Below are 27,135 nucleotides of genomic sequence, written 5' to 3' on the forward strand. Positions count from 1 at the left end.
TATTAGAGAAAAATATTTAGCTTTTTTATTGGCTTATTTTACTTAGCACGATATTCTCTGGCTCCATCCATTTGCTGGCAAATACCATAATTTCATTCTTCGTTAAGGCTCAGTAATATTCCATTGTGTATATATACCACATTTTCTTTATCCATTCGTCTGTTGAAGGGCACCTAGGTTGGCTTGTGACACAGTTTAGCTATTGTGAGTTGAGCTGTTATTAACATTGATGTGGCTGCATCACTGTAAAATGCTGATTTTAAGTCCTTCTGTTATAAACTGAAGAGTGGGATAACTGGGTCAAATGGTAGTTTAATTCCAAGTTTTCTGAGAAATTTCCAAACTGCTTTCCAGAGTGTTTGCACCAATCTTCAGTCCCTATCTCCTAAATAGCTCATGTCCTTCTCATAGAGAAAGATGAATTCGTTTATCTCCAAGAGTCTTATAGTCTCAACATCTCTGGAATTTCCCAAAAGTCCAGTCAAAGCCCAAGTCTTTCTTGAAACTCAAGACAAATTCTTGGATGTGATCCCCTGTAAAAATCAAAACACCATTTCATATATTCCAACTACAGTGGCACAGAATAATCATTATCATTTCAAAATGAAGAAATAGGGCACAGAAGAAGGACTGGGTCAAAAATAAGACCAAGATCCAGCTAGGCAAAGAGACCCCCTGAGTCCACCTATAGTAACCAGGACGCTTGACTCTGAGGTATTACTTCCTAAGGGCTTGGTTGCAGTGCACATGGTTTCTGTTTTGGCCTGGTGGTCTCTGCAGCCTCCAGCTTTGCTCAGCTGACACTCCATGTTACTGGCAACTTTTACTTTCGGGGGCCTCTGTCCTGGCTTCAGCTCCACCTTTACAACTTTAAGCACTGATCTCTCAGGGATAGCCCACAGGGAATTTCACCCAGCAACACTTTACCTGGCCTCCAGGTCTTCCTTTGAAATCTGGATGGAAGCCTTCATGACTCCTTATATATTTGTCAAAAAAGAGGCATGGGATCAAGCTCGCCTGAACATACACACACACACACACACACACACACACACACACACACACACACACCCCTTATATAATAGTAGAACAAAACTAAGAAATGAAGCTATCTTACCTAAAAGAACCTCAGCTCACTGGGATCTGTCAGTTTTGTAAGATCTTTCCCAAATATTTGTCTCTATTTTCATTCAATAAGATAGTACTTAAAGTTTGTCATGATTTTCTTACATTTTTCACTATTGACTGGTCTTAAATTTCTAGATTCTGTTCAAAAAGATTGTTGTAGTTGGCTCTGTTTCAGAATTTTCATGGCATGATGTAAGAAATAGGCAGAGCTGGTTGGGGAGAAACACCTACTAAGAGATGCAGCCTGGCAAGTGCCCACAGGCTTCCCCAGCTGCCATGAGTGATCACAGCCTCCCTAGGTATATGCAGGGTCTGGTGCTGATTTCCACATTCCCACATTCCATGTGTTAGTTTCTTTTATCCTTAAAGAACCTGTCAGCTAAGTCTCATTGTTTGACTCATTTTAGAGAAGAACATGTAACATGTGCAGTCAGATAACTGGCTTACATTCCCACACCATAACCTCAGGAACCTGGATTCAGAGGCAATTTAGCTTCATTGCCCCAACACCTAACCTCCACACATCTCCATCTCTGGGGAACTGAGCACCCACCTCCTTACTGAGGACTGCTGGGAGAGCTAACCCAGTCCACAATTAAACCCGTTTGCTGGTTCCTTGGAAGATACTCCCCTTGGAAGAACTTCATGCCCCATGGGCCAAGGAAGAGGAGAATTAATGATACAATTAAGTATTTTTTGAGCATGCTTAGGATGTGCTAGACACCATGCTGAGTACTTTATACCCAATAACTTGCAAATGCTTTTAACCCTAAATTTGATGTGGAAGTTGAGGCATAGATCATTCAGAAAGTTTTCTGAGTTTAGAAAGGCAGTAAGTGGCAGAATCAATACTCAAACTGAGGGAGTTTTGGTTTATAGTCTTCATGTTTAACCATTGTACAACACTGCCTTTTACTAGCCTGCTAGCTATTCTAGTTTATTAGTCTACTAAATTTACTAATATGTTAATTTTTGACACTTTTCTTATTTGTTATCACCTCTACATGGATAGATGTAAAAGTTCCCTCTATTTGTATTCATCCTTAACCACCTCCTAGACTAGTACTTTCCAACCTAGACTTGTACTTTCCAACCAAGCAATGGTTTTCTCTACACCCTAAAAATCACTCAAGATTCATCCCCCTCCCCCAAGGAGTCACCAGTGGTTCACAGGGGATTCCACAGTACTGGAATCTGTATTTTATATACAAATATGTTGTTGTCCTTGGTATTCTTTCTTACTACTGGTATTATCTTGGTATCTGTTATTACCATGCATTCTGTATTTGCTAAGTAGATGGTAATCTCTTCCAAGCAAGGCTCTGTGTTCTTCATTTATTTTACAATCCCTTCTTGGTTGTAACTGAGACTATGATGGTCTTTGCCCACTTAATATATTTAGATATATGCTTGCTGCATGAATTAACAAAAGAAAAAAAGAAATAAAAAACAACCTTTTTATTTCCTCTCAGAGTCAGAAGGCAGAAACCATGGCCACTGTGCTGGAAATGTCTGCTCTATGTGAGAATTTTTTTTATGACAGATATGATATTTCCAAACCAGAGAAGAAAACTAATTACTTATAAGGAAAATAATACTAAAAAATAAATTACAAATAAATACCTAAATGTTTTTAGATTTGTTTAAAAAATACAATAGTTTTATGTCCTTAGACTTAGAAGAAAAATGAAAATAGAAAAATGGTGTATTAAACTATGTCAAAACACAAAACTATCATATGAAAAAAGGCATCATAATGACAGCTAAAAAAACAGGGACAAATTTGAAAAGAAAATATTTATAATATATTATATAGAAATGAATATTATCTAGGACATGTAAAAATATGAATAAGTAAGAAACATTCTAGTTGGTGGGGATGTAAAATGGTATAGAGCACTATGGAAAACAGAATGAAGATAACTCAAAAAACTATTAATAGAATTACTGTATGGATCCAGTAATCCCACTTCTTGTTATATATTTTGAAGAATGGAAAGCAAGCTCTCAAAGTGCTAATTGTAGCACTAGTCATAATAGCCAAAAAGTGGGAGCAAACTAAATGTCCTCTGGTAGATGAATGGATGAAGAAAATATGGTGTATACATGTGGAATATTATTCCACCTTGAAAAATAAGAAAACCCTGTCCCATGCTACAACATAATGAACCTTGAGGATACTATGTCAAATAAAATAAGCTAGCCACAAAGAGAGATACTCCATGATTCCTCTTAGATCAGGCAACTAAAGTAATCAAATCCACAGAATCAAAAGGTTGGATGGTGGTCACTTAGGGGTAGAGATAGGGGGAATGGATGAGTTGTTGTTCAGTGTGTATAGAGTTTTAGTTTTAGTTTTGCAAGATTAAAAAGCTATGGAGCTCTGCTGCACAATAACACGAATATACTTAACAGTACAGGACTGTACAATTACAAAAGTTTAAGGGAAATAATCTGTGTTTTATATAACCATAAATTTTAAAAACCTAGAGCTTTAAATCTCAGCTGGAAGCTTTATATGTAAACATGCCAGGAAGAGGAAAACAATTGATTTAAATTCACTCATAGCTGAATTTAGGGGAAATGTAATGGTCGGCTCCTGAATTTATTCTACTAGCAGGTCTTCATAGCAGGATGGATTACTGAGACCTTGAAATTTCAGTGCTTTTGAAGGGGCAGAGTGGGTGCAACAAATGCAGATGAAGATGTAAGGTCCCTGGGGTTCTGTGATGGTACAGAGGTGTGTGAAAAGAGGCATTCACCAATATAAGTTTGATTGGCAGAACATGTGCAAACCAAATTTTTCAAGGAGTCCAAGCATGATTGGTAAATAAATTTCTAGTGGCATCCTATATTTATTTAATGAGGTGAGAAACTTCTTTTGAAGATTTATATTGTATATTTGTGCTGTGAAAAGCTAAAAACATAGGTATTCATCATGATGAAATTAGTAGCAATTGTTTTGTCCTGATTTTTAAAAAAAAAAAAAACCTGTAGTCGCCTGACTTGCCAAAAGCAAAAATTTTTTAAAAATCTTTTTATTTGTTATTGTTATACGTGAGAGAATGCATTTTGACACATGATACATAGAAGAAGTATAACTTCTCATTTTTCTGGTTGTGCATGATGTAGAATTATGAGATCAGAGAGTAGGAAGAGGACATTAGTGGAAGAACTGGGGCAATTCCAGTATTGCCCTTGTCTTAGTTAATGGTATTGCACCAAAGTTCACATCCTGGTCTGCTTATTGTGCTAGTTGTGTAAGATGTCAACATTGGAGCTGAGAGCTGTGGGATACATGAATTCCATGTGTATAACTTCCAAATTCTCTGGAAGTTTAAACTGAGTCAAGATAAAAAAGGTATAAGAAAAATACATTAAAAATGGAAAATGATATAATAAAAATTGAGATTGTCAGGCCCTAACATTTTGCCATATTTAATTCATTATTTTTTAATAAGAGTACATTATAGATAAAATCTAGGCCCATGTTTTCCCTCTTTGCTATTCCCTTTGTGTCTCACATCTCTCACAAGCATTATTCTCAACTTAATGTTTACTTTATGCATGCTTTAATGCTATTTTATATTAATATATTGCTTTGCTTTGGGGATAAAACATATGGACATAGGGATATAAACAATACATCTGAATTGCACACAAAAAATGATTGAAGTGGTAGGATTTATATGTATTTCTACAATAAAAGAATGCAGGGAAAAAAATACCAATATAATGGATTTTATGTGATGCTTTAGATGAAAACTTTCAAAATCAACCCTCCCATGTTGAATTATTCTTGACCTTCCTATACCTGCTACAGACTACTCTCACCCACAATCCATTACAGTCATGTTTACATGGATTTAACTCTTAATAAGGAACCCTTTGAGCCCAAAGATCCAGATATCTTTTTTGGTATGTTCAGCTAGTGAGGTTTCTATGTGCTCAATGTCTGTGGAAGGCAGGAAGGAGATAAGGAGAGTGAAACTGAGGAAAGGAAGATCTTTAAGACTAAATACTCAGGCTTTTCACAATATGAACAATGAAGGTCACCAGGGTATAGTACAAGCTGGAAGAGGAGCACCTTTAAGGGAACCTGTGGGTGAGTGAGGAAGATGATGGTGGCCATGGGAGGGGCATGAATTGGCAACACAGGGAGTCAGCAAAAAGGATGAGTCCAAGCTTCTTCAAAGAAGTTGACCTGTGGGGACAATTTTAATGATACTTGCAAAGGAATTTCAGAGAGCACAGTGCAATAGGTTGAGAGAAGACTTGGATAAATCAAGATCTTCTGAAAACCTTACGTTTTGGTCAAATGGCTTTAGTGCAGGAAATCGCTCCATGAGAGTTGACTCCAAATCTTTCTGTTGGCTACATCTTGATTTTTTTTTTGAAATTAAAATGCTGTTTATTGTTTTCAAACATAATTTAAGAGCATCTCCTACTGCTTCATTGCTCTTCTAATGTTACAAAGCTATTTTTATCTTCATGAATGACATTGTATTCATTCTGGTCTTAGTATTAGGTAATTCTTTAAATTCTTCCCCAAAGATAGGGAGTATTGGACTTTTTTTTTTTAATTGCTTTTATTTTTTAAATACACGACAGCAGAATGCATCACAATTCTTATTACACATATAGAACACAATTTTTCATATCTCTGTTTGTATATAAAATATGCTCACACCAATTCATGTCTTCATACATGTAAAGCTGCTTTTTCCTTTTTTTTTTTTGATAGAATGCTAGAATTCAATCTATATTAAGAAAAATCTGGATTACAGAGGTAACTTTCATCCTCTTAAATCAATAACTTATCATTATTTTTTTTGTTGGTTGTTCAAAACATTACATAGTTCTTGATATATCATATTTCACAGTTTGATTCAAGTGGGTTATGAACTCCCATTTTTACCCCGTATACAGATTGCTGAATCACATCATTTACACTTCCATTGATCTACACATTGCCATTCTAGTGTCTGTTGTATTCTGCTGCCTTTCCTATCCTCTACTATCCCCCCTCCCTTCCCCTCCCCTCCCCTCTTCTCTCTCTACCCCCTCTACTGTAAATCATTTCTTCCACTTGTATTATTCTTCCCTTACCCCTCACTTCCTCTTGTATGTAATTTTGTATAACCCTGAGGATCACCTTCCATTTCCATACAATTTCCCTTCTCTCTCCCTTTCCCTCCCACCTCTCATCCCTGTTTAATGTTAATCTTCTTCTCATGCTCTTCGTCCCTACTCTGTCCTTAGTTACTCCCCTTATATCAAAGCAGACATTTGGCATTTGTTTTTTAGGGATTGGCTAGCTTCACTTAGCATGATCTGCTCTAATGCCATCCATTTCCCTCCAAATTCTATGATTTTGTCATTTTTTAATGCAGAGTAATACTCCATTGTGTATAAATGCCACATTTTTTTTTTTATCCATTCGTCTATTGAAGGGCATCTAGGTTGGTTCCACAATCTTGCTATCGTGAATTGTGCTGCTATGAACATTGATGTAGCAGTGTCCCTGTAGCATGCTCTTATTAGGTCTTTAGGGAATAGACCGAGAAGGGGAATAGCTGGGTCAAATGGTGGTTCCATTCCCAGCTTTCCAAGAAATCTCCATACTGCTTTCCAAATTAGCTGCACCAATTTGCAGTCCCACCAACAATGAACAAGTGTACCCTTTTCCCCACATCCTCGCCAGCACTTGTTGTTTGACTGCATAATGGCTGCCAATCTTACTGGAGTGAGATGGTATCTTAGGGTGGTTTTGATTTGCATTTCTCTGACTGCTAGCGATGGTGAGCATTTTTTCATGTACTTGTTGATTGATTGTATGTCCTCCTCTGAGAAATGTCTGTTCAGGTCCTTGGCCCATTTGTTGATTGGGTTGTTTGTTATCTTATTGTCTAATTTTTTGAGTTCTTTGTATACTCTGGATATTAGGGCTCTATCTGAAGTGTGAGGAGTAAAGATTTGTTCCCAGGATGTAGGCTCCCTATTTACCTCTCTTATTGTTTCTTTTGCTGAGAAAAAACTTTTTAGTTTGAGTAAGTCCCATTTGTTGATTCTAGTTATTAACTCTTGCGCTATGGGTGTCCTATTGAGGAATTTGGAGCCCGACCCCACAGTATGTAGATCATAGCCTACTTTTTCTTCTATCAGACGCCATGTCTCTGATTTGATATCAAGCTCCTTGATCCATTTTGAGTTAACTTTTGTGCATGGGGAGAGAAAGGGATTCAGTTTCATTTTGATGCAAATGGATTTCCAGTTTTCCCAGCACCATTTGTTGAAGATGCTATCCTTCCTCCATTGCATGCTTTTATTGTTGGCTACATCTTGAATCACATCTTCCTGGGAGATCCTCAGGAACACCACCACCACAGCCAGAAACCACAGTATTTATCAAGGGCTTCCTTGATCTCATTCCTTCTCCCAACAACCCTCCGAGGTCTTGGGTACCATCTCCCTCATCTTAGGAAGGAAGAAAGCCAGACCTAGGGTGGTGCAGTAGCATCTACAGTCCTTACCTTCCTCCTCCATGGGCCACTTATGCCAGCCAACTTGCTAGAACCAATCAACATGCCAGAACATTTTAGAATAACATGCTAGAACCAGTCTGATTCCCCAGGGTCATCAGAACTGCTTTCTGAGAGTCTGAACACTATTGCTTCAAGTGAACTTCCCAGGGACTCACTACCTGCTGCCACTTGCTCAAGGCCCAGAAGTTCCACCAATACCATCCTGCCATGGGGGAGTCACAGTTGTCCTGCTCCCTTCTGGCAGTGTAGGTACGAGTTAATGATAAAAGAGGTTAAATGCATGAAATAATAGACCAAATGGGGGGAAATACAATAAGAAGGGGTACAGGGAGAAAGAAAAAAATCTTGCCTTCTGTTTAGGAAAAATAATACTACCTAAAATGTCCTGAGAATGAATTTCGATCTTCTAGACAACATACCTACTTTCAACCTGGGCCCAGATGTTATGCTAGAAGAGGAGGAAGAAAGGAATAACAAGAACACTTGTTGTGTTTATTGGGAAATCATAAAACCATGGTAATTGTACAGTAGGGGCTATCAAAAGGATTAAAATTCTGGGTATATAGGGTTTCCTAACTACAGAGATTCTTGAGATTGGACTTTATTGCCTCCAAATAAATGTCTTCTCTTTAGTGTCAGCAGAATGGGAGTGCTTTCTCCCTGGTAGGGAGGAGACCACTCGCTTCTTGAGCCAGTGGGAGCCAAACCCGAAATTCAGACAGCATGTTTTCTTCGTCTGAAGGCACGTCCCCCTCCTTCAAAGACTCTGATGAGACTGAGGAAGTCTCTGCAGTGCTGGTTACCTGGCTTTCCATCTGCCAAGACAAAGAGGATGAGTTAGAGACTTACAACAACAACAGCAATGGTGTGGGGAGCCATTCTGACACGTGATTGGGTGACTCCCGTTAAGGGCCTGAGGCGCTCTGGCTGTGTTGGAGCTTTCCCGACCCTTTCCTGATGAGAGAGCCCATCCGTGTGGGGGTGTGCGTGACCACTGACCCTGGAGACCCAATCACTGACCCTGACCTTGGAGTGCAGCCCCCCCTCAACCTTCATTGGATGGAATTCTCCCCTGAATCTCTTGTCCCCCAAATAAAAGGCTACTCCCCGGCGTGTTCTCTCTCTCTCTCTCCTGCTAGCCCAGAGTAATCCTCGCTGCCCTGCTGGGCGGCTGGAGGCGGGAATCAGGGAGGCGAGCCGTCTCGGACCTAGCAATATAAAATAAGGTACTGTCTGTGTGTTTTATTTTGATCTCTTCTAACTAACTTAATGCCAGAACCTCATTAATGAAACCACTGCGCAGGCCGCGTGGTAGACAATGGAATCAATATTGATTCATTTATGGATATCTGATTTATATTTTTAACAAAAGAGCCAACTGTAATTGCAAAGTTTCAGTACTCATTAATCATTAAACACACACACACACACACACACTCACACACGTTTGTGTTATCATTAGTCCTCCTCTTTGTTGCTCCCCTCTCTTTTCTCTCGCAGTGCTCCTTGGCATTTCCCCCACACTGCTGCTGTCCTTCTCCCACTGCTCATCTGCTCAGACACTGGGGTCCACCTCTGTCTCAGAGTAGGTACAGTGACTCCATGCTGTCCAGTCTGGCACCCCCACCAGGTCTAACCCTTGCTCTGCGGTGAGACAGCTCTGTGCTCACCTCAGCAATTTCATCATCTTCAATCCCAGGAGGCATTTCTAGGAACTGGTTCATGTTTCCATTTTCTGGTGGTTTACACTTGGGCAAGTTCTAACAAGCTTCAAGTTCCTGATGACTGACCTCACACATATGAGGAGAGACACTGCTGGACGGCTGGAGATCCTCCTCCTGAGGGGCACCAGAGAGCACAGGATCGTCATTGCCTTGGTCATCTTTCGGATTGTCCAGAATGCTTAAGATTTTTTATTAGATCATTCAGGTCCCGAGGGTCTGGATTATCCTCTTCTGGGGGAACTTGTCCACCTTCTGGTACTCTTCCTTTGGAGCCCAATTAGCTACTGAGTCTTCATGGTGCCAGACAGATAGGCATCCAAGACCTTGATGGCTTCTCTGCCAAGCTTCTCTGGGTTGTCCTGAATTTGATTTCGTCTCCCCAGGGGTCTCCTTACACTTTTGGTTCCCCTGACCCCTTGGACAGGAGGGAGGAAGTGGTAGGAAGAACCCTCAGAAGTCACATCTTCACAGGGTATGCTATCCTCATAGTCAATGCTGTCCTCATAGGGGAAACAGACTACAGAGAGGCTCTGGTTGGATTTGGATTCTGAAATGCATTGCTCCATGTCAGGGAAGTTGGTGCTGGAGGATGAGTCTTCCGTGGAGTCCAAGGACTCAAATGCCCAGTCTCTCTCAACACCGGAAACTTCAAAACAAAAACATTAGCAGGTGATATTGGGAAGAGAGTCAGGTACTTTAGCAAATCATATCTTTTCCTTTTTCCACTCATAACTATCCTATATTTGCACTCTCCAGTCAAGGGCAGAAAAAGCAGTTCTTCCCCTTTAAAAACTTATTTTATTGTATAATAACCCTCTGCACTGAGTATCACCAGCTGATACGTCTCTTGCTTTGTCTTCTTACTACAGTTGAAAGAAGTACCTATCATAAAAGATAGTTCTATAAAACATGAAAAATATCATTCCACCATCCAGGGGGAATGATAACCATCAGGAAAACAGTTTCATGAATTCATTTATAATCTTCTTTTTCTTTATATATACACATGTGTACAAATTATACATGTATGCCCACATCCATATATATATTGATGTCAAAGAAAGTGAGATATAACTTTTATGGCACAGCCTGCAGGAAACACTTATATGGCTATTTCATAATTCTTAATCACTTTCTCATGAATTCTTTTTGGTGAATACTTATTATTGATCATTAATTGAGGTGACCTATGACCCTTAGATTTTTAAGACCATTAACAATAGTCTCATTAATAATAGTAAACCCCCTTATGCTCAAATTTCTTCCTCTTTTAATAGTCCTATAGGCTGGGCTATTGAATTAAAAATTACAAATATATTAAAGTTATGATATTTGATACTAAATTACTTTCTAGAAAAGATGCAGCTGTTTAAATGTTTGTCCTCCCATCATCTGATGGCATCTTTAGTCCAGAATTTCCTATGATACACCAGTAGGTCACTGGGGAAGAGAATACACACAAATGACTCTCTCTCTCTCTCTCTCTCTCACACACACACACACACACACACACACACACACAAATTGGAGACTCTGTCAAGTCTGGCTTTTCTGACTTCCTGTGGGAAAGAGATGCTGCCAACTCCTGAGGCAGACACAGGCTACATCAAGTCCTTCAGATCCTGAGTCCAGTGACTAAGACGAACTGTCAGAAGTCTGTATTCTGAAACTGTTGGCTACCGTGGCAACAGAGGAACCAAATTAGAACCAGAAGTGTGCAAGGAGAAAAAGGGGATAGAAAACCAAAGAACCTCTGTCTTAGCCACGTTTTTAAAAATTTGTTTTAATTAGTTATACATAACAGATATTATGAGTTGAGCTGCTATAAACTTTAATGTGACCACATCACTGTAATATGCTGATTTTAAATCCTTTGGGTATAAACTGAATAGTGGGATAATTGAGTTAAATGGTAGTGCCATTTTTAGTTTCTCAAGAAATCTCCACACTGCTTTTCACAGTGGCTACACAAATTTGCAGTCCCACTAGCAATGTATAAGGGTTCCCTTTCCCCCACATCCTTGCCAACACTTTTTGTTGCTTATATTCTTGATAATTGCCATTCTGACTGGAGTGAGATAAAATCTCAAGTGTAGTTTTGATTTGCATTTCATTAATTGCTTAAGATGTTGAATATATTTTTCATATATTTGTTGATTGTATTTCTTCTTCTGTGAAGTGTCTGTTCAGTTTCTTAGCCCATTTGTTGATTGGGTTATCTGTTTTTTTTGGTGTTAAGTTTTTTTGAGTTCTTTTTGTATCCTGGAGATGAATGCTCTATCTGAGGTGCATGGGGTAAAGATTTCCTCCCATTCTGTAGACTCTCTCTCCATGCTATTGTTTCCTTTGCCAAGAAGATTTTTGTTTTGAATCCATCCCATTTATTGAAGGCGATGATTTCTAGTGTAATAAATCATGCAGGAAACAAAGGCCACATGATTTCAAATTCAAAAAAGTAATGGAAATTTTTTTTTTAATCTTGATTGTGTTGGTTACAGAGATGTCAAAACTGATTGGATTCTATACTTCAAATATGTGCATTTTATTGTACTTCAACTTTACTTCAATAATACTATGAAAAAAAAGTAAGTAAGGTGTCATAAAGATGCAGGATGTGGTCTTCAGAGTCATATACCAACTAGGGGTTAAGCAGGATGTTTACTGCCACAGAAGTCATAATGGGTTTTGGTCTTGCCATTCCTTTTCTCAGTAACACACATTCTTTTGAACCCTAAGATAGCGTCTGCATTTCTTTTTGTGGCATCCAAGGGTCTGCTCTTATCTCTTTATACAGTATATGCTCAAGACAGGGCTGTTTGAGGTGATGGAATAAGGTGAGAAATTTTACAAGTTTTGCTTTGGAAAATGCTACTAAGACTAGCGTTAATTTTCATTTTCTATCAAAATTTGTAGTTAGAGTTATCCTCATAAGACTGAGCCTGAACACCAACTTTGTCACATGTCTCCCCAATTCTGCATCGTTTTTCCTTCTTTTGTGTCCCCCGGCACATAAACTGGGTCTCAGTTTTGCATGTAAGTGGTCACTTCAGTGTGACCTCATTTGTATTACATTGATTTTCATATATTTTCCCCAATTGTTATAAAACTCTTGAGATCAAGTGTTAAAACACCTTTATCTTCCTGGATTACTTTTGTTTACTTTAATGACTTTATTGAATTACAATTTCTTATCCATATTTCTACAAGATGTAGATTGACGACAAAGATTTACACAGAAAATATGGAATTCAGTTTGTAAGCTGAATATAAGTGAGATACCCAGCCACGCTGTGAACATGTGTGATCTCCTTAAGATATTAAATGACAGGGCAAATTTACCATAGTGCATAAAATTCTTTATTTAGAACAATAAAGTATATGTATATATAATGTAATTTCAAAGTCAAACCTGTATAAAAAAGGGTCAGGACACATACCTATTTTAAAAAGTACACATACAGTATATACACATACACATCACATTTTACAACCTTTTTTATTTAATTAGACTTCAGTCATAATAAAACTATTTAGAATAGTGTTGACATACATTTACATTACAATATGCAAACTCCAATCTATGACTGAACTAGAGATACATCTGTGCATCCATCTAAATATCTGAATACTTTTCAAGTCCAATGATTTAGAAAACAGTGGCAAGTGGACACTATAATCACACATTGATCCTTAGAGTACAGGAAATAGGCTATTTCGATTGGAAAATTACATTAAGTCTTACAGGTCAGAAATCAAGTAAATGAAAACACCATGGTTTTTATTTTCAACAATTATTATCTTAATTTTATTAAAAAATAATATTATAAAATGTAGCTGGAGATGGCAGTTTTACATTTTTACAATGCTTAGCAAACATTTTAGGATCATAAGCATCCATTTTAATATGGATTATTTCTGAAACACCTTGCTATAAAATGAAAGTACCATTATTTGTCTTTAAAAAGGCATTTCAAGATTCGTTAATGGAAAGCAGCAACCCTATTAATTGTGTGATCAAACTCCACAAATAAAGCATTTTAAAGCCAATTTCAAAATAATGTTATTTCAAAGATAAGCTGGGTCACTTTAAAATTCTTGTCCCACCGTCCAAATCTAAAATGTAATTTATGGATTATCCTTTTATATATTGGTCCTAAAATATCTTTTGGCATGTATAAACTTTATGAGCATCTTACATCTTCTACTGTGAGCTTTCAGTAAAATAAGGACATTTAAAGGCTTAATTTGGTGTATTTCCAAAAGTTATATGCATCTCCTTTTATCTCTTCCTTACTAAAATGTACTACTTGTTTTCATTCCTCAGAGGTGATCCAAAATATTTATTTAAGCAAAGATAAAAGCCATCTCTCATGTAAATGGTTACCCAATTCACCCTACTTGAGACTGAATTTCACTTTTACTAATGGACCCTATTTACATTAGAAAAAAAAAAAAAAACAACAGCAATGACTTTTTAAGGTCAAGATGCTTACTCAGAGATTAGAGTTGGATGTTTTGTATGGGAGAGTTTCTGTTCTATTTTCTGCTTTGTCCATCATAAGCAATAAGGACTCACCCTCAGAGAAGAGAAGCAACCTCCAAGTTTACCGTACAGATGAATAGAAAAATGAGATCCAAAGAAGGAAGGTCATTTGCCACAAAGGCAGAGTGGAGGCTCCTGAAAACCTTTTCCAACATCCATACCACTATACCAAACTGCCTTTATGAAGAATCCATTTCTGAATGAAGAATAGATACGGAATGACTAGAAGCTCCATATTAGAATTAGATCTTGAAACCAAAACCTAGCTGCAGAAGGACATTAGGAAATATCCATTTATTTCAGAATAGATTTTTCCGTTCATTTCTAACCCCAATTAGAATTAGAATAGCAAAATAATGCCACAAAGTTTCTCTAGATACCTTAATGCTCAGTGAAATGTGTCTGTCTAGTTCTTACTAAAAGCAAATACTTCATTGTGGACATATACTTGTTCATATTTTCATTTTTTCACAAAAGTAATCCTTTTTAAAGAGCTAGTTTACTTGTTCTATTATTGTAATAAAAAATCAATTTGCCTTTGACTCATTAAAAGTGGCAGTGTGGCAAGCACATTAGATTATAAAACCATATCTAAGAAGATCACTTCACTAGCACTGGGCAGGCAGGCCCCATTTATCACAGAGCCTGTTTTACTACAGACGTGGTTTCTACCAAAGAGGTGCAGAGCTTTCAGTATAATTGAGAATCTGCAGACATATGAGATCATTTTAATTAAAAGACAATTTTGAAATATTACAAGAGAGAACTATTAGATACATGGCACCAATTTCAAAGGTGATTTCATGGTTTATCATCTCAGTGTAAGTTTTCCATAATTTATAATAAAGAATATTTGAACACATATGGGATAAAATAAGCAAAGATATATATATTTATATATCTACATATATGTAATTTTTAATCTCAAAGCAGATATGACATAGTTAATGTCCAAGCAGCTAGCATCCAAAATAATGTTGAGCATTTTTCTATTATTCATGCGTTTTATTATACTTTAGTGTTTCAAAAATTGGCAATCCATGTAACTCTCAATGAACCAACACATTTAATAGACAGGATACACTCTTCCCTCTTTACCATGTCAGATTTCATAACTTGCTAAGTTTGTTTACTTAGCTCTATTGATTACTACCATGTCCTTCAGTGTTTTAAAATCCAACTACTAGCTTTGAGAACAAAACTAGATTTAAGGAACTCTCAAGCTAGGAAATAGCATTTTCACATGCCCAAGAAAACTGAAACCACTGGATAAATAAATCAAGCTATTAGACTGAGAAGTATCAATCTTTTCCATCTATATACCACCTACACCTAAAACTCATGTTAACCTATGTTTATTTTCCTCAAAACAATCAATGCTACACACTGAGCTAGGTCCTTTCAGCAATTAAACTGATCTCTAATTTTATTACTAATCATTTGTACCACGGGGTATCTGAGGGCCTGAACAAGTTAATGCAGCTTCCCAATGCACTTGGATTGTATCTTAAAGAAATGGCCTGCACTTGAGGAAGCACAGCACGTTGGACAAGAAAGGGACCCTAGAAATCAGCTGAGCTCTTTGGTATAAAAAAAGAGCAAAGGCCACATACTGAAACTGCATGTAGATTAGCTGTGAAGACGAGCTAAAATCCAACTACACTAGAAATTCTTGGACCTTTGAAATCAAAGGAAAGCTAGCAGTTAATTTTTCATGCCCTTTTGTATAACTACATTGAAAATGGTCAGCTTATGGTTATAGTACATGGCACTGGTGTTATCACAAGGATTTAGAATGAAAAGCTTTGGATTCTTTTATGTATTTGTTCATGATCTGCTAGAAGAACCTTATCAAAGTAAAAACTCTAAGAAAAATCACTCTTTGACTTTAGTCAGAAGTTCTTTCAACTATTAAAAAATTGACCAGGAGAATTAACATAATGTCTTACAAATTCTGGCTTAAAAGTACAATTTACATATTGGGAATTCTGCCGATTTCACTCTTAACATGACAAACGCCATCACACATTTTAAATAGCAAACTGACATGCATAACTACATAAAGCTCTCTTTTTGTTTATTTTTAGTCCATAAACCTTAATGAATATAGAGTGCCTGATTTTAAATAAATGGTTCCTTTAAACAGATAATGGTGATTATACTATAAATAAAGTTTCCTGATTCCTTGCATTCTTGTAAAAGCCAAGTAACCTAGTTTTTCAATACCCATTTAGCATGTGGGTATGGTTTTCTAACCTTAGATGCTAAATATCATAATTTACTTTTTACTCTCTCCCATGGTGGAAATTGAAAATGGGACCTTCGTACATTCAGCATTTTCTCTCAAGTCCATTTACACAACTGTGTGATAGTTTTAGAATATAAGCCTGTCATAGTATATTTTGCAAACACAATTTACATGCTATAGAATGGTCAAGAGAAAAGGCCGACTTCATGAGGGGTGCCAAAGATCCTCCTGGGAACATTCTTCTGCTGGGCAGTGTTCATAGATTCTTCCTGGGGCGATGCTGAGAGTCTTCCCTATGCCAAGGCATTACGGTTCTAATTCAGCACTGGCTCCCCTGCATCGATAGAACCAGCCAGCCACCATGTCCGTGAATCTAGTGGGATATGGGTGTGCATGTCTGTGTCAGAAGAGATCAGGACCAGACCCTTCTTTTTCATCAGGAACTACAAGACTGATAACACCTGTTCCAACCCCTCTGTTCCCACGGCTTCCCACACCTGACTGTAGCTGATACTACTGAGATTTTACTCTTTTTTTTTTTAAGATAGTTTTCTAGATCCCTTTTAGAAAAAAAATGTATTCCCCCTACTATCCCGGCTGACATCTACTTGCAGAGACCAGAACGACTACAGGCTTCAGGTGGTAACTGTAGAGTAAAGCCGTGTGGTTTCTCAGCATTTCTGGAGCCTCGAAAATGGTGCCTGCAGTCTGGGACACATGCTTTCTTGCCCATCATCACTTGCAAGTTCTGAATGAGACCACAAGACCCCCAGGTCCTGAAATAAGAGTCCTGCTCCATGCAAGTTCTTCTTTATAGATGATTAATGCAGTGCCAGTTTCACAGTAAAACACTCTGTTCCAATTTCTGAATCATCCATATAAAGTCATGGGTAGCAAGAACAGATAAAGATGAGGTCTGTCACTTCAGACAGAATAGGAATTTGTTTAAAGCTGCTTCATTAATGAAGCAAACATGAACTGTTACCAGCCTAGAGGGAAAGGGAATAAAAAAGAGAGAGATTATGGTGTGTTTTCTTTCTGCCTTCTTTTTTCAATAGCTAAATTCATACAAAGCCCCAGAATGAATAACAGATTTATAATCTGTTACACTTCACCTTAAAGAAATGGATAAATTGTTTTCTTAGCTGTAGTGATCAGCCTACCCTCTCTGATCTCCCTGGGAACACTTAACATTATCTGAAATGATCTTATTTATTGCCTACATCCTTCCATTAGAATATAAACTCCATAAAGGCAGGGAACTGTCTATCTTTTTTTACTGTTTTGTCTCAACTTCTATTAACAGTGGCCTGATACATAGTATACACTCAGTAAATATTTGTTGAACATAAAAATGGATCCATGAGTTCCCTTTGGCTTTCTTACCACCAATTTATCTCAGGGACACCACCAGTTATCTCAGTTTGTGATGAGAGATTTATCAGTCTCTTTAGGTCGGAGTTTCTCTAGCAAGGCTACAAAAGGTAATAGACCAATGATGTGGGGAGAAGCAGTGAAGAACTAAGCAAAGTCTGGAGAATGAAGAGTGGAGAAGTCTAGATAGAGGAAATAGCATGAAACAGATACCTGGGACAGGTAGAGAAGCAGGTCAGAGGCCACCAACAACTAACAGCTTCATAGCCACTAAGCAGCTTCAGTATCCTGACCATCTAGTTAGGTTCTACAAATCATTTCTCCCAACAGAGGAAATATCAGCACCAATATCTCCTTTAATATTTCCACTCAAAAAAAAAAAGAAATCCTGGCACTACACACTGACAATGGCCCGGGAGAGTTTCATTTTGGCATCACTACAACCTATTATATTTAGGGAAGCACAAAATGACATACTGTGTTTTATCTGTTCAGTGGCGGGAAACCACTGAGCTTCCAGGATTTTCAATTTTCCAGTAAAGTTTTTGTACATCCTTATCTATTTTTTAAAAAATTTAGAGTGCCTTCATTTTTATCCTCAATCACATCTGCTAAATAAATTGTTTTGCATTTCTCTTCTGCCCTACATACTCTCTTTTCTTACTTTTGTGCTTATTAAGCAATTCTAAACCCAACGACCACTGGTTTCAAAATATTGCGATCATTACACAAAATATATACAAAATTTCATAGTGTGAAGAATAATAATTGCAGTACTTTTAGTATTTTTGTCATACATCTAAAAAGCTATATTATTTCATATTAATTTACCAGAGAGGTCTAGAAACTAGAGAAGTGGTATGTAAGAAAGCAGAATTCAATCCAAAGAGAAAAATTAAGAGACTTTAAAACTTCAGAAAATCAAAATATAGAAGATATTTTAAAAATAAAGCATGTTAGAAAAGCAAAAGGGAATCTAAAAAATCAAAAGACTATTTTTTAAAGGTCTAAAAAATTTTAGATTCTAGAGTTAATTAAATGTAAAGAAGTAAGATTGAAAATCTATTTTTGATTTTGTCCCTGGGTCCCCTAGTAAAGAAAACAAACTTCAAGGCTGAAAACTGCTTTCACATAGAACTAAACTACAATTTTTGTAATGATACCCTGAATTTTTTTATAACAACCTCATGCAATAAGCAGGATGAGTATTATTATCCTCTCATGATATAGTGATGTGTTGCTTAATGATGGGGATATGTTCCGAGAAATGAGTCATTAGGTGGTTTTGTTGTTGTGCAAATATCATAGAGCATATTTGTATCAACCAAGATGGCATAGCCTGCTGCACACCTAGGCTTATTATAATCTTATGGGACCACCATCAAATATGTGGTACATTGTTGACCAAATATCAAAGTGATCTCTGACCGCAGTTTGTAGGGTTTTTTTTTTTTTTTCTGATTTAGTTTATGCCATTTTTAGTATATGAGAAACCAAGGGTTAAAAGACATTGACTGGCTTACCTAAGATCCTATAATTAGTTAAGCTACAGATCCAAGACTTGGACTCAGGTCTAACCCTTTCTAATACTCTACTTTTTAATGTGGCTGTGAAAGAAAGCTCAAAAACAACATTCCCAAAGCTCAAGAAACTTTTAGAAAATCTCTGGTAAAGAGTCAGAGATCTTGATAACTGGGAATCTACCATTCCCAAGTCCTGTGACCTAAAGGTCCAGACTTGACTTGAGCTTGTCCTTATTCCATTTCTAAGATCTACTTTCTCATGTTAGCTTGCTTTTTTTTTTTTTTTTTAAATGAATCTCTCCACATGCCTTACCTACAATGAGAATGTATTTCTCCACTTACCAGGCTGTGTAAGTCAAGAAACTGCTAACTGAGTACATGCTGCATTTATTATAAACTGGACTGGACCTTTTCTGTAACCTGAGTTACAGAGACCTGAGTCCTACTCTCAAGGTCTCAAGAAATTTTGTAGATGATTCCCAAATTCCAAATCTCAACTGACACATTTGGCCACTGGTCAGTTTCAACAATATGTATCAACACCTTCTCCTGACCTCCCTTTTTCTTTTAATAACACTGCTAGCTGCTAGGACAGATCATTGTTGGATCCTGTCAAACTTCAAATACCATTTGAAGCTAGGATTTGTTTATGAATCATTTATTGCAATATCTCCAAAACTGTCTATACTTTCCTATGTCCACTCAGGTAGTCATTTTCTTACATCCAACTGGAAGACAGGGCCTCTTAGATAGTCTTCTATCCTCCACTTAAATATTCCCATCCTGGCTACACCTCTCAATTACTTTTCCTAAGCCTTTGCTGTGACTTCGTCACCTACCTCTTTTCTAACCCCTCAAACAACTCTTTAGATTGTCTGATGGAACATAAGCTATAGTACTAGAATTAAAGCCATCTTTCAAAATGATGCCCACCTTTTCTTCTCAGCATTTTAATCTTTTATGTGTGACCAGCTGTACAAAGTGACCTTTAAACACAGTTTGTACTTTTGGGCCTTCCTGACTTAGTTTATGCCATTTGCAGTATCTAGGTGAACCTTTCTTAGAACCAATAAAATCTTACCAATCATCCAAGACCTAATGCCACCTCCATCACTGACAAAACAAAGTCCTTTTGTTCCTCGTGATTTCTCTGTCCCTTTCAATAAGGTGAGCCATATATGCTTGTGTATGGCACAATTCTAAGGGATGCCATCCACACCAACATCTAGAGTTGAGTTCACACCGTGTACAACCATAGGCAGAAGCCCCAACTCTGATCTCTGGTGGCATTTTGTCAACTTCCTTAGTTATCTTCTAAACTTCATAATCTTATAGTTTACTTTTAGAACTGGTTAATATACATATGTCTTATTGCCTTTTGTAGGCTATACAATTTGACATAACTAGATCCCATTAAGCTTTGTGTCCACCAATACGCATATGAAAGTTTGTTATAATCACATTTGTGGAAGAATAAAGAGCGAAACTTTCCCAGAGCATACTAATATAAATGCAGCTTTTAATGTCAAGTTATTTAGATTTTCTTTCTTTTAAATTGTGCTACATACAACCGAATACATGAAGAGTTCTTGTACACAGCCACATATGGATATTGGCATTAGCCAGGTGAAAAAAGTAGATCCTTAATTTCTCGTGTAAATGTTTTCATGTTTGATGTCAAATAAACACAATTTCAGTAGACCTTTTCTTAGAAGCCACTATTTTTTTTCTAGTTCATTACTTAGTTCCTTCCATTTTCTTTCCTTATATTTCAATATTAGATCCTTCTAACCTTTTGTTTCCAAATTATGGGTTATTTCCTTTGGAGAATTAACTATTCCATATGATTTATATTTTAGTGTTCAATGTTTGTCTTGATTTGCTTTTAGTTAGTGAAACTTCTATTTCAAGGAGAAATCCTTATCATAAACTTGAGCCATTCCCTGTGTTTCCCTTTTCTCGTTAACTAAGAGAGCAATTTAAAATCTAAATTACAACTAATTTTTAAAAATAAATAATTACAATTCCACATTTTTCTATCTTGATACTTTTTACTATGTTTATTATTACTGGATGATTTCCGGTTCTGCCACATCATATTTTGCTCTCTGGAGCATTTCCCTGTATCACAAACTTACCTAAGTAGACTTAAAGACCCCTGGAGTGTTTTTCACCCGAACTGGCACAAGGCCACGGTGCAGGCTTTACTGTATACCATGGGTAGTCAATAAGTTCTTAAAAATGATATACACACATTTTGACTTTGGGATTTGTAGGTTCGTGGTGACGAGATGCTTCCCTGCCCTAACTATACCCTACTTTTCCCTCAGCACTTGAATTCTTATTTAACCACATAAATACTCAAGTTTGTCTTTTTATTTCCATAAGTGTTATGCTCACATTATTATTACCATTCTTTGAGATATTCATTCATCTCTTCATTCATTTATTCAACAAGAATTTATTCACTACTTATATGTACAAAGTATAAGTAATATGATTTAGTGGAATTCCAAAATTAAAAGAAACAAATACTGCTCTCTGAGAGCTTATGGTTTCAAGAAGACACAAAATGTCTAAGTAACCATGATGCCCTACCATGAGTCATGTGAAATGTAACCTGAGTCACAATAGAGATTCCTTATAGTGGGAAGTTTTGGGGGTGGGGGTATCCACACTGGGCCTTGAGAGGGCTTTGTAGAGATGGAGTAAAGGACTATATGAAGGAGAATCCAGTCACTGACTTATTACAACCACCATCCATTTTACATTAACTGCTCAGTAGGTGTGACAAGTTTATTACTGAACAATTTGGGTTATTTTAACTTGTCTAATTTGATTTATTATATCTACAAGTAATATTTCATACTTTTAAGGAAAATAAAATTAACAGTAGATTTCTCATATGACTACATTCCTCCTTGCTGTGCACATCTTACTGTCCCATTGACCAAAACCAGTAAAGTAAACACACACATATATACACAGACACAAGATAGAAACAAGCCTTACTTCAGAACTATCTACCTTACCACTCAGTTAAATTTTTATATAGGCCTCATTCATTCACTCATTCATTCAGTCTCTCATTTAGCAAACATTTATCAAGTGTCCACAATGCACAAACAACAAATTTTTGCTGAGGATATAGCAAGAGCCAGGCAGATCCAGCTCCTGTCCCTGCATGCTATCTGACTAGTAGAAATATGCATAAGTTTTTTGACTATGTTGTTTTAAAATGCCTTCTTTCTGGGCTGGGGTTGTGGCTCAGCGGTATAGCGCTCACCTAGCATGTGCGAGGCCCTGGGTTGGATCCTCAGCATCACATAAAAATAAATACATAAAATAAAAGTATTGAATCCAACTACAACTAAAAAATAAATTTAAAAAAAATTCCTTCTTTCTTCCTCCTAAACAGGTGGCCTGGGTTTCCCGGTCATAACTCATTCTCCAAATGTCACAGGACAAATGCCACAATTAAAGTCACATGACTGAAAATCTGTGTGCCCGAACAGAATCCCCATAATGCCATCCAAATCCAAACAACAGAGGTCAGTAATTGAGCTTTTATGAACCAATGAGCCATTTAATATGTGGTTTGTGGATATCTTGCTTAAGAGAACTGAAAGGGCAGGAAAGAAATAATGAGGCTTGAGTTGGGATTAAAGGACAGAGAAAAGGGCTGCCAAGAAAAACAATGATTTCTGGTTGGTTAATATTGCTCTAGAAAATAGAAAGGGTCCAGTAAAGAATAGAAAAAAAAAATGAGCCAAGAAAGAAGCTAAGATGGGAATAGAAAAGAAAAAGTGCTATCCATGCTTTGGATGCTTTGGACACAGGGATTGACACTACGATTGAAGGAAAATAAAGAAGTGTTTGCAGCAACAGGATTAAGTGTTCAAGAAATAGGCTCAGTAATTACAATATCATATTATGTTGAGTAGCTGAAGAATGATCTTTTAAAACAATAAAAGTGAGTTCCTAGAGGAAGCAAGAGACTTTAGCCCAGCTCCCTGGGGGGAAGACTCAATCTGGAGATAAATGTCTGAATCTGGGATAGAAGTGAAAGCTGGAAGGTCAGTAAGGAAGAGGAAGGCTCAGCACAGACAGCATTGAGAACAAGCTCCAAGAGTGCACGGTCATCTGAGACCAGACAGTGCAGGGAGGAATCAAGGTCCTTCGTATACCACTGTGGTAGATGTGCTCAGGATTCAAGGAGCAAGAGCACACTTAGAGCCAGGCAGCAGAAATGGAAGGTGGGGAGGGCATGAATTGATACTGGATCAAGCTAATGCCATTGGGGTGTCCCCTAACTATATCTATAGCTTGGGAGCAGGGAAAGAAGACAGGTCAGGAGATGATGAGCATTAGGTCCTTCGGGCCAAGCCTTACTCTCCTTCCTTGCACAGTCCCACTCCATACCACACAAGCACAGCAGGTATCTGTCACTGGTTTATCCTCAGTGCATCCTGCTCTCTGGATTGCAATGAGCCATACTTATTACCAGTCATGTGACAAGTGGCTCTTTCTTTTGATAGTTTTACTCTGCTGATTGTACAATATTTTTACTTTTTCTCCTCTTCCTTAAAGTGGCAGAGAAACATTTTTTGGTTTTCTCTTCTTTAGCACCTAACAAATGTTGACACTGTCATGTTATGGTGGTTCCACCTAAATGAAATTGGTTTTATTTATTTTTCCTCTACTAATCATATTTTATTTTACTCCTAATTTGCTCTATTTCTTTTGTCTAGTTTTTTTAACCTCAAATACACTCCAAGTAAATGTCAGCTGTTAATTTTTTTGTATATCTCTCATATAAGATGAATCAGGACTAACCCTGCTTTATCTCTGAAAACTTGAGAATACACAAAGAGTAAGATATGCACAACTCAATTATGTTACAACTTCCGTTAAAATACTGACATCTGCTTGATAGAGGATATAACAATAAAGTTTGTTTCTAAATTTTGGCCTCTAAGATGTTATATAGTTTTTACTAAATATTTCAGCCTGAATTGTACAAACTTACCAATGTATGAAGGTAACAGTGTTGATACAAGCCACGTTTACACTTCTTGAAACTCTCTCTCTTTTTCTTGCAACATACTGAAAAACAAGAAAAATGCTTTATGTGCTTTTAGTCAGAGTTTCTGAAGTATGGTATAATCTGGGCATTGTAAAAGGCTATTTATCTGTAAATAAAGTAGCAAAACACTGCAAAATTGGGTGGGGAACCTTAACTTCAGAAATACAACTACAGGAAAGAAGATAACTTTATCTGTCTCAACAGTCTTCCCAAGAAGATAAAAAAAAAAAAAAACTCTTTTAAGTACATACTAAAGATGCTTATGTGCACTTAATATGTGTGTACATAGACACAGACACAATGAGAGAAAGTAACATGTTGAAACTGCTGGGCACGTTGGCTTTCATATCAACTATTTGGGAGGTGGAGGGAGGAGGATCTCAAGATCAAGGCCAGCCCGTACAATTTACTGAGACCCTGTGTCAAAATAAAATATAAAAAGGGTTGGGATGTAGCTGGTAGAACATTGACTAGCATGGCAAGGCCTTGGGTTTGACCCACAGTACAACATACACACAAAAATCCATTTCGAAAATTATAACCACAGGTAAATAAAAATGAAATATTATTCCTGGGAGATATGGGGTATGGTACAAGAGTTATCAAGGTCAGCTATAATAATGCATGTTGAGAAAAGTTAAAGGCTCTGAAAATCAGAGTGACATAAAACATATAAAGTAAGCCAGAGAAAGTCAATGAAAACATTTTGAAGAGGAAGTGACATTTTAGACAAGGATTTAAGGAAGAATATAACAAAGACTGAATTTAGAAGGGCTAGAGATTCTGTGGCAACAATTTAGACAACAAATAATACAGAGTGACAAAGATGACTCGGCCAAAGAACTGTATTTCTTTGTGATAGTGTAGAAAAGAAAGAATAAGCAAAGGTACCTAAGAGATAATTATGAGAAGGTGTTATACAGGTAAATAATGTAAGGCTGAAGAGACAGTAAAAGGTCAGAGTCATAGAAGAGGATTTGGGACACATCACGAACCTTCATCATAAGATTAACAACTTCTCAAAGATGTAATGAGCATGTGCATGCACAATACCTAGTAATGACAATGTCGAGCCTGCTTGTGAACACATTTAACAAAACACAATACCTTATCTCATTATCCTCTTCGTTAATCTGCATATTTTCACCTGCCCTTGTAAGATTTGGTTGTCTCTTCTGGAAAAAAGAGCAAAGACATATATTATAAAAATGAAGTTAAGAGGTAGGTGGTCATTTATCTTAATATCAATAGTTCTGTAACAGTTTTTTCAGCATGCAAAATATTTTTGCAGCAAAAAGTTATGAAAAGTGCTTGTGATATCAACTCAACATTTTTAGGATGTTGGGGTGAAAGAGTAAAAAAAGAAACTGTCAGATTTGAGCAGTAATCAAATTCAAAAGACATTTCTAAAAGCGGAGTCATAATGATTTAGCACATTTTATAATTTCAGACAGGCTTCAATAAGAGAACAAAAGAGCACTAATGCAAATGGCATTTATTTGGTTTTTACGCATATTGTATGATTCCCATCATATTTTCTTCCTTTTTATATTTAGTTCAACTCTTAAGCCCGATCCTGATCCTGTTCTTTAAGCATTGTGCTGTAGACTACGGGTGTTCTTAGCCAGAGGGATTATCTCCAAAGCATGAGGAACAGTGAAAACTTCTCTAAAATTTAAATTTTGTTGAGACTATAAGTTAAGGTAAGATGCATTGTTTTCTCAACAGGATCTTTTTTTGGAAAAGGGAAGACTGCTAGTGATATGTATATAAAGTATGAACAAATAAATATGTGAAATTGATCAAGAGGAAAATAGCAAACTTACCTTCCAGTATAAGGCTCCAAAAGCAAAGCCAATTACAAGAGAAAAGAATGCTGGCAAAGCCATGGCTGCCCATTGCAGGCTGGGGTCTTCGATGGAATTTGCTGCTTTCCCTGTGATTTAAAGAACATAGTCGTGAATCCAGAGGATCCATCCTACAGGTTTTCCTCTTATCCTGTGGTTGTTCCCAAGTGTTTCCATATGTACTCTTGACCTCTATCTGCTTAAAGTATTCAAAAGTCTTGATTTTTTTTTCTCTTGAGTTTTATTTTTGCAAGACAATGTAAGTCCATTAATCTCCAAAAGATGAATGCATTTTAAAAAGAAAGAAACCACACAGAGAGAAAGAGATTTAAGTTGGTTAATGTTCATGCACATGGAACACAGCCTTGGCATACTTCCAGGGGTGAAAGGGTTCTCTATCAAACAATTCTATCTATGTCTTTATCTTCTAATGTCTTTTCACTTTCTCACTCTTGCCATCTTATGCCCAGATTTTAAAGATAACATTTTAAAAGCTGGACTAGGGTCTGCATACACTCAGTGAAGTCTACCTGGCTGAAACTCTTAAAGTCATTAAATGTATACTGTAGTTGTAGTAATTTGGGTACTTCATGCTTATAATTATGGTTATTTGCTCATTCATACCTTCAACACACACTTACTGAATGCCAACTACTATGGATGGTCTACTGGTTGAATTTTTCACTTTTTACATGGGAAAGCTTGAAACAATATAACAGAGAATGGTTGAAGCCACCAGGGTCACCTTGTACTAAGTATGTCAAAATAAGTAACTTAGTGACAAAGAAGACACACAGGATTGGCTTGGGACAACTTTCATGATCCTGCCTCCCTTTTCTGTGATAGGCAGAGTGATTCATGAATTAAATAAAACATAAATAAAATTTTGACAGATTTTTCTGGATGCCTGCTTACAAAGATCAAATTGTTTGGAAACACACATATTTGTTGGTTTGTAAGAGTTAAATTTGATGTTTTCTTTCAAAGAATTTAGAAATTATAAATTTCCCAATCATTATATGATCAAAATGTAAACTAACTCAAGGTAAAGTAACTCTTTCTAGTTGATTTTTCACTAGTATTTGGGTCAGCATCGAGCGCACCTAAAACACCTAAT

General features: G+C 36.9%; 1 protein-coding gene across 2 annotated transcripts in view; it reads right to left on the bottom strand.

Moving 5' to 3' along the window:
- Positions 1 to 12,731: 12,731 nt before the first annotated feature.
- KITLG (KIT ligand) overlaps positions 12,732 to 27,135 on the bottom strand; it is an 85,394-nt gene continuing 70,990 nt past the window's right edge. For both annotated transcript variants that reach the window (XM_081311063.1, XM_081311062.1), the window contains 4 exons: positions 25,998 to 26,107; positions 25,279 to 25,346; positions 24,115 to 24,191; positions 12,732 to 17,177 (listed from right to left, as the gene is read on the bottom strand). In XM_081311063.1, the coding sequence (XP_081167189.1) occupies positions 24,152 to 24,191; positions 25,279 to 25,346; positions 25,998 to 26,107 (218 nt within the window). In that variant the 3' untranslated portion in view covers positions 12,732 to 17,177; positions 24,115 to 24,151. The remainder of the gene's footprint in view (positions 17,178 to 24,114; positions 24,192 to 25,278; positions 25,347 to 25,997; positions 26,108 to 27,135) is intronic.

This window comes from Spermophilus citellus (genome assembly GCF_964194105.1).
Source record: "Spermophilus citellus genome assembly, chromosome: 10".
NCBI classification, from domain to species: Eukaryota; Metazoa; Chordata; class Mammalia; order Rodentia; family Sciuridae; genus Spermophilus; species Spermophilus citellus.